At 35.8% G+C, this 12,664-nt stretch overlaps 1 protein-coding gene across 1 annotated transcript in view; it reads left to right on the top strand.

The window, feature by feature from the left end:
- Positions 1–2,983, top strand: part of CIP2A (cellular inhibitor of PP2A) — a 30,101-nt gene extending 27,118 nt beyond the window's left edge. Inside the window, exon 21 of the mRNA XM_084802250.1 lies at positions 786–2,983. Within this exon, the coding sequence (XP_084658376.1) occupies positions 786–956 (171 nt within the window). The 3' untranslated portion in view covers positions 957–2,983. The remainder of the gene's footprint in view (positions 1–785) is intronic.
- Positions 2,984–12,664: the final 9,681 nt, after the last annotated feature.

The raw sequence follows: 12,664 nt of genomic DNA, 5'->3' as shown, positions 1-12,664 counted from the left end.
CTTTAAAGTTGCTAGCACAACGCTGGGCAGAATCTAAACTAATATAAATCAACTCCTAAACTATGATAAACAAACTACTCTAAACTGATATATAGTACATATACTCCAAGCATTTGCACTAAGATGCTTCTCCAGCCATTTCTCTCCTTTGTCTTCTTACCTAGTCAACCATCTCCCCCTCAACTGCCAGACTTGCTCTTCCTCCTCCAGCAAGCCCGGCCTTCCATTTCCTGTACTTCTGCCCAGCTGATTGGTTAAGCAGTGCTTTATTGATGGTTGATACATCCACTCAGCATTCCTCCAAACAAGGGGCATTAAACTTGGTGGAATATTTATAGTTTGGGGGGAATCTGCATTAATCTGGATTTTTAAAAGTACTATATAGCATGTACTGTCTTTTGCAAAAAGAAAAAAACATGTAGCTGCTTTATTGACTCTGTGTGTGCGCGTGTGTGCGTGCTTGTGTGCGTGTGTGCGTGCGCCAACAGGTCTCATTTTGTAGCCCTAAGTGGCCTCAAACTCATTATGTATACCAATCTTGCCTTGAATGTACAGAAATCCACCTGCCTCCTGAGTGCTGACTGCTATCATTGGCTTTAAAGCATAATTTAAGAGTTCTAATTTATATTGTCTTAAGTCACTTTCTGACTTAATAAAAATATATGTAATTTGCCCTAAACTGACACTTACAAGTAAAGGTTAAAAGACACTTAAAATATCTCAGCTGAAAATCCATTCTGGCCTATTTATTCTCTATCTCTTGTCATTCTTTCCTCTCTCCTTAGGCTTCCTCCCTAGAAGTACAGAAGGCTCAATTAGAAGGTCGTTTGGAAGAGAAAGAGTCTTTGGTGAAAGTTCAGCAAGAGGAGTTGAATAAACATTCTCACATGATAGCAATGATCCACAGTTTAAGTGGTGGAAAAATAAACCCAGAAACTGTGAATCTTAGTTTATAAACAATGATAGCTTGAGGGAATTTGTACATGAATACATTTGATGTATTTATATATTGGAGGTGGTAGTAAGTGGAAATCGTAACTCCAAAACAGTTATCATTTGCTTGCTATCCATTAGTAAAAATCCTAATTTGATTGATATTTTATTTGATCTTTAGAACAGGATTTTTTTTTTTAAGAATTTATGATTTGGTTTTTCTATGTTTGCTCTTAATGTATCTCATATATTTTTCATGTATGATTATAGTCATGGATTACTTAATATCAACCATGGATACATTACATAAATGCACTATTAAGCACTTTATTGTGTGAACATGTTAGAATGGACACAGACTATGAGGGACACAATATTACTAGGCAATATCTTTTGTGTCTATAGTAATAAATATGATCTTGATTGACTAAAATATCACCATCATGAAGTAATATATTTGTTAAACTTTCTTGATACAGTGGTCTTAAAGATAAATTGGCTCAGATCAACTAGTAAAAAGAGAAATAGTCTGACACTAAGGAAATTTCTCTCTAAAGTTAGTGGAAAATAGTAGATTGAAAGGACTTTCTATTACTGCATTTAAAATGAAATAATGTAAAGCCTAAACTCTAAATTTGAAAACAATCCATTAGTTATTAGAAATAACTAAAATTGGGAAGTGTCTATTACATTAAATGATTACACAGTTTCTTAAAATTAATAATTTGTAGGATTATTCACAACTTACCTTAGTTCTTTTGTTTGGTGTTTGGTGCTTTTTGTTGTTATTGTTGTTTTTATATCTCATTATAGTAACCTAAGATGGTGTTTAACGCTCTCACTTTCTGTTTTTATTTTATTGTGGTCTATAATTTTGGCTGATCTTGAACTCACTGTGTAACTCATTGGTGACTCCTACCTTGGCCTCCCAAGCACTGGGATTACAAGTGTGATCTACTTCTATCAGGCTCCTTAAAATGTTGTATGTTGACAAACCCATTATCAAGGGTTATTTCAAGGATGATTGGGTTTCTATTCTAACTAGTTAGAAATGTTATTTCCTGTGGTATAACACACATTTAATGTATAAATAGTTTTTAATTGAATTGTAAAGCAAAAGTTAATATGCTTGTTTAGGTATTTCATTCATACAAAAGAATTTTTTTTTAGCACTTTTCATTTGAAGAAAATAAGTGATATTTTTAAGAAAACATTTAAGATCAGTACTTTGATTTTCATGTTATGCTATCATTCCATGCATTCTTAACCATATATGATTTCTGTGAGTTTAGTTTTGCTTCTGTTATTTTAATCATAGAAAATATAAATTTGGGTTTAGGAATTAATCATATGTTTGCATTTTAATGATTTAATGATTAAGAACTGTGTCTGGAGGCCACTCCTGATGGCACATGCCTTTAATCCTAGCACTCAGGAGGCAGAAGGATGTGGATCTCTTTGAATTCATGGCCAGCCTGACCTACAAAGAGAGTTCTAGGATAGCCAGGCCTATTACACAGCGAAACCCTGTATGGAAAAATAAAAATAAAACATAAATAAAAAAAAGAACTATAGCTAGGTGGTGGTAGCTCATGCCTTTAATCCCAGCACTCAAGATTACAGAGGCAAAAGCTCTGTAAAATGAAAAGAATAAAAAGTTAAAATTAGTGAACCAAAATTTTAGAGAAAAGAGAACATAACATCTCTAGACACTGAGAATTGATAGAACCCCAGGTCACCACATAGAAGTAGTCTGTGTGCTACCCAGTAACCATTAGTTACACATGCTTTTGAGCACCTGAAATGTGTATGCAGCTGAAAAGTTGGATACTTTGACATTGTGATATGACATTATCTACAGTATTTTAGGCTGTGTTCATAGCTATCCATGGTCAAATGGTACCCAAAAGGTCCAGGTTAGATTTGCCTAATAGGCCTTATTGTTTCAGTTACAATGCTAAGCTTTTATCTGAAAAATAGACATAATAATTATGTATAAAATTTAAATTGCACATGACTTTTTAGTAAAATCTTGTATGTTCCTGCTCTATTTTGGATCATGAATCATCTCTTCATCCATCATGTTTCTACTTCATATTCTACTTGCAATTTGGCTACTTACTAGTAAGCCTAGTTATCAAATCATATTCTCAGGTTCTGAAATGCTATATTAAATTAACTGTTATTTTATGATATATAATAATGGTGCCACATTTAAAAGTAGTCAATTTGGATATAACTATTATATCGCATATAACTAAAGGACTTTGGAGAAGTACAATAATATTTTGAGATCAATACTATAATTAACTCATTACAGCGCATTTTTATACTTACTATTTTTAAATCATTGTTCATAGTTATTTCCTTGCAGTACCTAAGTTATAAATTAAGCTTTGTAGCTAGGTATACTAGTGTGTGCCTTCAACTCTCATACTTTGAAAACAGAGAGCTAGATCATAAGTTCAATGTCAGTTGAGCTGCACAGTAAGGTCTTGCTTTACATAAGGTTGAAACCATGGAGGTTAGTAGAATAAGAGTTAGTTAAACTGTATAATGTATATTATAGGACAAATCATAATACATGTAGAACGTAGTACTACCTCTGGTTCAAGGCATCTATGAGAACTTTGGAATATGTCATCTTCAGATGGATGGGACAGCTTTACGCTAATACATTGCTAGTAGCCTTTCTCAAAGTCCATTCATTTCAGTCTTTTTCTTTGGAGGAAAAGCATCTTTCCCCACTTTCGTTTCTTGTAGATTTTTTTATTCCTATTTTTCTTTTCAACATGTAGTGTATTGGGTACTTTTCTGGCTGTGTTTTAGTTTGATTGATTTTGTTTTTGATTCTGTGTACCTCAGATTTTAAAAGCAGAAACTTAAATCTTAATATTCCTTTTCTAAAAAGTTTTTAATCTGGTTCACGCTGTTTTACCATAGTTGAATATTTAGAGATGATTGGTGTGTATACCATGTCCCAAAGGAAAACACAAAACTTAAATTCATTTGTAGTATTACTCAAATCTGCTTAAATTATTTATGGGATAAGTTTTCTAAAATACATACTATCATGTTTCCTCTTATTATTTGTAGTTACAATTTGAACAAATAGTGTTCTTGTGGTCATTTGAGTGAAAATGGTGCCGTAGCCTAACAGAGACGGGCACAAGTGGGAGTAGGTGTAATGTTGTGGAGGAAGTGAGTCACAGGTCTCAGGTTCCAGCCAGGCCAGTGGCTCTGGGTATCTTTCTGTTCCTTGCAGATCCAAGTTTGGAACTCTCAGCTTCTTCTCCAGCACCATGTCTGCCTTCAGGCCAGCATGCTTCCTGCTATAATGGTAATGAACTAAGCTAATACTCGGAAACTGTAAGCCAGCTCCAATTAAATGTTATCCTTTATAGGAGTTGCTGTGGTCATAGTGTCTCTTCACAGCAATAGAAACCCGAACTAAGATGGTTGTCTTAAAACTCGATTGATTAAAGTTTATTCTAAGCACCTTAATTTAATGTGAGGATAAAAAGAAGATGGAAGGTTAATGCTGTATCTTAGAAATCAGATTAGTGCTTCTTTGGGTCTTAATGTCATAAAAAGTATCTGAAGATACGAAGAAGATTCCATCTCATGGATTAAGTTTGTTATGTTGGCCTGTGAGAGCTTCTTTGGATCTTAATGTTATAAAAAATATCTGAAGATTGGAGAAGATCCATCTTTTGGATAAGGTTTGTTACATTAGGCTGTGAGAGACAAAAAGTCACATCCACAACTATTAAGCCCTGCAATGGTAGCACAAAAGCAGCTTTAGACTGTACAAAGGTAAATATTCCCATCTGGGTGCTAGTAACCATATCAACAAAAACTGTCAACCATTTGCTACTAAATGTTGAATTTGCCTACTAAGACATTTCCCTTTGGGATTCCTAGTCTTATGATCTGTTTTATTTGCTGGTAACTGCTACTTCATTTTTGTATTTTCTCTTACCTGCTATATTGTTTTGTGTCACTTTTTTATATTTATATATAAGACACATGACTTGTAGATATTGTTCAGGTAGGCTTAACTTCTTAATCTCTTCTGACAATAAGTTCTTTTAATTTCATTCTCTACTTAAAAGTTGATATTGTAAATTAATATATAGAATACAAATCTCGCTTCTCCATAGCAACAATTATCACATCATCTCTTATGCTGTAGTTGACTTTGTGTTGCCTATATATAAATAAAAGGTTCCCATGCAGTACTACAGTATTTGCTTTAAGTAGCTAAATGGAATAACTACAGATATCATCAATATATTTGCCTATTTGCTTATAGTGATGCAGAGTAGTTTATTATAACATGACTTGTGGGTTTGGGAATCATAACTAAATTGGAGGCAGAGTCAGCCTTTTTTCTCTTCTGAGTTTTTATATTTAGGTTAAATCTTTTGTTTCTTGTTCTTATCTAAAACAATTATTAATGGTTACCAATTTTTCCCTTAATTTTTAGTGATAGGAACTGAATGCTTTTGAAATATTTTGATATACCTAAAATATAGGTAAATTACATCATTAATTGAGAAAAAATGAAGTAATGAACAGTTTTGCAGTTATGATAGCATGCTAATTTGTTGAGAAAGTACAGGTACATTGTTACAATGTCAGGGATTTATGCTTTGTACTTTACATTTGAAGAAAACATGAATGTTAAGAACATTGAATATGACTGTAGGCAAGTGAAGCAGGTAGGTAGCCTTCAGATCTTGACTTTCCAAATTAATCTGCTGTATCATCAATCACAGCTCTGTAGCAGACTGCCTGTTGTGGCTCCTCTTCTTTGCCCCCATTCCTAGGGGAGTTAGAAGATCTTAGGGGAACACCCTACTTTCTCCCTTTCTATGGACCCCCTTAGCACTATTCCCCAGTCAACCCTCATTTTTAAGTTTCAGCTTCTAATACCTGTAAACACATTTTACCCAGAACCCCTTAGCCACATCTATCAGTATCCCAAAAGAATTCCCTGCCAAGAAACACAGAAACAGAGAGGGCAACAGAAAACGAGCAAAACACTCAAGACAGGCAAGAACAGCTATCCACATCTAGAATTACATTCATCCCAAACCCAAATGCCAGCATAAGAACAATTATAGCCAGGATGATATGTCTTCACTAGAGCCCAGCAACCCAACTTTATCATAGTCATAAAATATCCTTCATGAGTATGATAAAGATTTTTGAAGAAATGAGTAAGTCCCGTAAGTCTATGAATATGCAAACAAACAGTGGAAGGAAATGAATAGTGCAGTCATGGCCTGGAACTAGAAGTAGGATCAATGAAGAAAACCCAAACAGGGAAATATGGAAGTGAAGAGTTTAGGAACCTCAGAAACAAGAGATGAAAGGAGACTCTGAAGAATTGAAAACAATAGAAGAAATGGATACCTTGGTCAAAGAAAATGTTAGGTCTTAAAAATTGGTACTAAACAGCCAGGAAATTTAGGAGACTGAAAAGGCCAAATCGAAGAATAATAGGAATAGAAGAATAAAGAACTCTAGATCAAAGGCACGGAAAGTTTTTTTCAACAAATTCATAGAAGAGAATTTCCCCAACTTGAAGCAGGAAATAGCTATCCCGGTGGAAGAAAAGATACAGGACACCAAACAGACCAGACTAGAAAAGGTCTCCTTGGCATATAGTAATCAAAATACTAAAGGGACAGGACAAAGAAAACATTAAATTCTGTAAAGGGAAAAGACCAGGCAAGGCAGACATACAAGAATAACAGCTGATTTCTAAAAGGAGACTAAAACCCAAAAGGGCCTAGACAGATATGCTGCAGTTATAAGACCAAGAAGTGCTAGGAAGAAAACTCCAAGCTAAAGAAGTTAACGGCACCCAAATCTACTATGAATAATCTCAAACCAGTAGATCAAAAGGATTGCCACAATAAAATAGCAAGAATCAACATTGTTCATTGATAAATCTCAAGATCAGTGGTTTCAGTTCCCCCCACAAAAAGACACAGTAACAGAATGGATGCAAAAATCATCCTGCTGCATCCAAGAATCAAACTTAAATATGAAGGATAGATACCATCGCAAGAAATGGATGGGAAAAGATACTCCAAGAAAATGGACCTAAGAAGCAGCCTGGCCACTTTAAATCTTTAGTCTTTTATAAAATAGATTTCAAATAAAAGCCTATCAGAAGCGATAGGGAAGGACACTATGTATTCATCAAAGGGCAGATCCACCAAGAGAACATTGAAGTTCTTAAAGTCTACACACCATATACAAGGGCAGGCACCTAAGTTCATAGAAGAAAGCCTACATCAGTTTAATCACATGTTGACTCACACTGATGATAGAAAGCTTCAGTATCCTGCACTTGCTAATGGTCACCCACACAAAAACTAAAAAATCTGGAGTTAACAGATCTTACAAACAAAATATACCCAAGAATATTTCACCCAAACAAAAGAATATCTCTTCTGTGCACCTGATGGAACTTTCTCCAAAATTGATCATATAACTTAGGCACAAAACATCACAACAGATACGAGGACATTAAAATTACATCCTGCATCCACTCTGACCAACAGATTAAAGATCAATATTAAAAAAAACAGCAGAAAGCTTACAAACTCATGTCAATGGAACAACACATAACTGAGAAATGGGTGAAGATAAAAATTAAGAAATTAAAGACTTTCTAGAACTGAATGAAAATAACATATACAAACCTATGGGACATGATGAAAGTGCTATAAAGGCATGTTCACAGCACTGAATGAATATGTAAAAACCAAGATATACTAATAACAGCATACCTGAAAGCTCTAGAACAAAAGGAAGTCACATGGAAAATGAGTAGACAGAAGTAACCAAAATTGGCTGTAATCAATAAAATAGAAACAAAATACAAAGAATCAGTGAAACAAAGAATTGAATCTTTGAAATGATCAAAAGATTGACAAACCCCTACCCAAGTTAACTAAAAAGGACTGAGCCAAATTAACAAAATGTGAGATAAAGGCACATAACAGACACTGAGAATCTAGAGAATCGTAAGGACATAGTTTAAAAACCTGTACTTGACAGAACTGGAAAATCTAAAAGAACTGGATGATTCTCTATACATACTAGATCAGATATGCAACTTAAATGGGCCTGTATCACCCGGTGAAATAAAAAGAATAGCTAAAACAATCCTATACAATAAACAATCTTTCAGAGGAATCTCCATCCTGGGTCTCATGCTGTACTATAGAGCAACAGTAATAAAAGCAGCATGGTGCTGGCATAGAAATAGGCTGGTTGATCAGTAGAATCAAGTCAAAGACCCAGAAGTAAACCCACACACCTATGGACACTTGATTTTTGACAAAGAAGCCAAGTCTATACAATGGAAAAAGTGATAGCATCTTCAACAAATGTTGCTGGTCTAACTGGATGTCCACATGTAGAAAAATGCAAACAGATACATATTTATCACTCTGCAAAACTCAAGTCCATGTGGATTAAAGACCTTGGCTGGGGGTGGGGGAAACAGACACACTAAATCTGTTAGAAGAAAAATTGGAAAAGAGCCTTGAACTCAGTGGCCCAGAAGACAACTTCTGAAAACACCAGCAGCCCAGGCTCTAAGATCAACAATAAGTGGTGCTTCATGAAACTGAAGAGGTTTTGTAAGGCAAAGGACACTGTCAACAGAACAAAACAGCCTATAGATTGGGAAAAATGCTCACTATGTCTGACAAAGGGATAATATCCAAAATATAAAAAGAACTCAAGAAATTAAACAATTGCCGGGTGTGGTAGCGCACGCCTTTAATTCCAGCACTCGAGAGGCTGAGGCAGGCGGATCTCTGTGAGTTTGAGGCCAGCATGGTCTACAAAGTGAGTCCAGGAGAACCAAAACTATGCACAGAAACCCTGTTTTGAAAAACCAAAAGAAGAAGAAGGAGAAGAAGAAGAAAAGAAATTAAGTAACACCTAAACAACCCAATTTTAAAATGGGGTACATAGCTAAACAGAATTCTCAATAGAGGAATATCAAATCGGTAAAGAAACACTTAAGTGCTCAATGTCACTAGTCATCAGGGAAATACAAATTAAAATGACTCTGAGACTCCATCTTTCAGAATAGCTAAGATCAAAAACCCAAGTGACAGCACATGCTGTTGAGAATGTGAAGAAAGGTGAACACTCCTGCATTGCTGGTGGGAGTGCAAACTTGTACAACCACTTTTGAAACCAATTTGGAGATTTCTAAGAAAATTGGGAACAGTGCTACCTCAAAACCCAGTTATGCAACTTCTAGGCATATACCCAAAAGATGCTCCACCATACAACATGGACATTTACTCAACTATATTCATAGCAGCTTCCTTGGTAATAGCCAGGACCTGGAAACAACCTAGATGTCCCTCAATGGAATAATGAAACTGTGGTATATTTACACAATAGAATATTATTTGGCTATTAAAAACAAAATCTTGAAATTTGAAAGCAAATGGATAGAACTAGAAACAATCCTGAGTGAAGAAACCCAGACCCAGACCTGCATAGTGCAAGTGGATATTAGCCTAACAGTCTTCTGAGAGACTCCACCCAGCAGGGGATGGGGACAGATACTGAGAGTCAAAGGTGGACCCTTGGTTAAAAGCTTAGAGTTGTATAGAAGGATGGAGGAGTGAGGTTAGAAGCTTCACAAGGAGACTCTCAAGGCTGGCAGATCTGGACCCAAGGGCCCCTGCAGAAAGGTGCACCTGTGTCCAGACTTTTGGCATCACATGCACATTTTCCTTTTACCAGCAGTGTCTTGATGCAGACAGAGATCCACTTCTGTACCTATTTTTCAAACCAGGTCATTAGAAGTTTCTGATATCTAATAAAGACTCCTCTTAATTTTTTAAATTCTTAGTGTCCGGTAAGACAAATTCTTTAATACCTATTTGTTAGTTTATTCTTTTTTTTCAATGTTGTGATTTGTAGTAGTTGGAACATGCATGAAAGTAAACACCAATTGTGGAACTTCATCCAGGGAAAGTAAGCCATGATTATAGATCTTCAAGATAGAAGATACTTGATCCTTTATACACTTAAGAGTCATAGATTATCTCCTTCCAGACTGCATAAAATAAATAAACTTCTGTCCTATTGGAGTCATTTTTATTTCACTGGCAAAGAGCAATTCAGTTATTGTTAGCCATTCCCCTTGGTAACTAATACTAGGCTAGCCACAACCACTGACTAAATATAACCATATATAATCCACCAATGCTAAAGAAGAAAAAGTATGTTATAAAAAGATAGTATACTTAACTTCATTAGGATATAAAACAAAACAAGTAAATCCATATGATAAATGATAAGTTGGTAAATTAAAATAATATGACAAAGATCAGATTAGGAAACAAATGGGGGCTGGCCAGATGGCTCAGCAGTTAAGAGCACTTGCTGCTCTTGCAGGGAATCTGAGTTGATTCCAAGTGCCCACATCAGGCAGATCACATGCACCTATAGCTCCAGCTACAGAAGCTCTGACAGCTGTTCTGGCCTCTGTGGGCACTGCACCATGGGCACATACAGAGACACATGTGCACCTAAAAAAATAATAACATTTTTAAGAAAACATACAAAGCAAACAAGGGACAACTGCATTTGAAAAAAAAAAAGAATAGCATAATAGAAAAATGAATAAAATAAACAGGCAACTTTTTAAAAAGAGACAAATGCTAATCCACATAACATAATCATTTGGAAAATGATAAAAATATGAGGAAAATAAAATTAAAATAATAACAAGATATTACCAATCAAAGTGCCAAAAAATGTTTAAATAATGTCACCTCTGAGCCTTTTGGCCCAGTTGCTGTATCCTCGATCTGGACATCTTAGCTTCCTGGAAATGGAAGAAATAATTTTCTGTTCTTTGTAAATTACTCATGTGGACTATATGTAACTATTTTTACAGAGACTGAAGGAGGCTAGAGCAGAGGCATGCTATGGATGAAAAAGCTACATCATAGAGAGAATGAAGAATACCACCAAATTCAAGAAAAATTTGGATTTGTGCTTAAGCATTCTAGCTTCAGAAGCTGAATGCTTTCTTATAAGGCAGGATATGATTTATCTAATGTGATATAGCTTTATGACCCTTCCCCAAAGCATGTGGTGCACATATTGAGAAATTCTGAGATATGGTCAGCACAAAATAGTAGTGATGAAATACATCCCATGAATTGCATAGGTATGGGACAGGGAACACATAAATACTATGTAGAACAACATAAAATCATAATCTTTCTCAATAAAACTGATTCAACAGCTAATTTTTTTGCAAGAGAGAGTGTAGTGGTATTTTTATGGAGACATGGATTAGGGTAAGATGCACACAAGGGGCAAGCTTTGTTTCTTCTGGAATGGGATGAAGTACTGGGAAGTATTGGAGCCTAGGTCTCTGGTAAAAGGCTAGACAGGGCTGCTTCGTGGGTCTGTCTTGTGTAGGCAAATCTGGTAAGAACTTAGTAGGAGTCACTGAGGCTTAATGAAATCTCTTTGCTTCCTTATTATAGGAAACATCTCTAGCATAGTTCAGAGTGCATTCACTGAGAAGAAATGTAAACTAGTTTTGATTCACTGCATTTGATCTATTTTCTAAATCTTGATGAAACAAGGGAGCCTGAACCTCAGTCCTCACCGTTTCTTTGGCTGCACAATTAAGGTCATTGACATCAAAGCAAAGCACTTTGGGATGGATCAGATGAACTCAAGTTTTTGACTAGATGTCAGCAAATGCCTTCTACTAGAGAAAACATTTAAAGGAGGGCAAAGTACTGTGTTGATGTGTGAGTAACTCAAACTGCTCTGATATTTTTCTTTCTTTTAAATTTTTTATTTATTTTTAATATTTATTATTTATCTATTTGATGTGCATGCCTGTGCATCATGTGTGCTGTGCTGGTGGTGGACAGCAGCTGTGGACATTCAATCACCAGGAATTGGAGTTACAGACAGTTGTGAGCTGCCATGTAGGTGCTGGGAATTGAACCCAGGTCCTCTGGAAGCAGAGCTCTTAACCACTGAGTCATCTTTCAAGCTCCTTTAGCTGGAAAATGCAAGTATTGCACTTACTGGCCTATTTCAAGTAATTTTTAGAGAGATTGTGATCCAAGTCTAAATCTTTCTGCTCTAAGAATACATCATATGTTAGCTTTCTGTCATTGAGACTAAATACCTGAAAAACTCAAGGAATTAACTCATAGTTACAGAAAATTCAGTCCAGGATTAGGTAACTCAGTACCTTTGGGGGCCTATCATAAGGCAGTCTACTATGGCAGAAATATGTAATAGAAGAAAATTGCTCACCTCAGACCAGCCAGCAAGCAAAAGAAAAAGGAGTTGGGGACCAAATGTACCTTTCAAAAGAACACCACAGCAGCTTCTAAGGTGGGCCTACCTCCTAAATTTTCTATTATTCCCCAGTATCCTAGTAAATTATGAGTACATAAATGGCTTTATCCTTTCACTGAGGTCAGAGCCTGCATGGTCCAGTCACACTCCTAAGGCTCACCTCTGAACACTGCTGCTGATGCTACCCAGGACCAACTCTCTAACACATAAACTTCTGGGGTATTAGAGATCTAAAGCAAAACAGACACTTGCCTTCTTCACTGGTGTTCATCCCGAGACAGGCTAAGAGCCAGGTATTCAATAAATGGATCATGAGTTAAGTTGAGAGATCAGA

Source organism: Acomys minous (genome assembly GCF_964271855.1).
Source record: "Acomys minous genome assembly, chromosome: 11".
NCBI classification, from domain to species: Eukaryota; Metazoa; Chordata; class Mammalia; order Rodentia; family Muridae; genus Acomys; species Acomys minous.
Note: the sequence above shows the minus strand (reverse complement) of the source record. Positions and strands in the feature narration are given on the sequence as shown.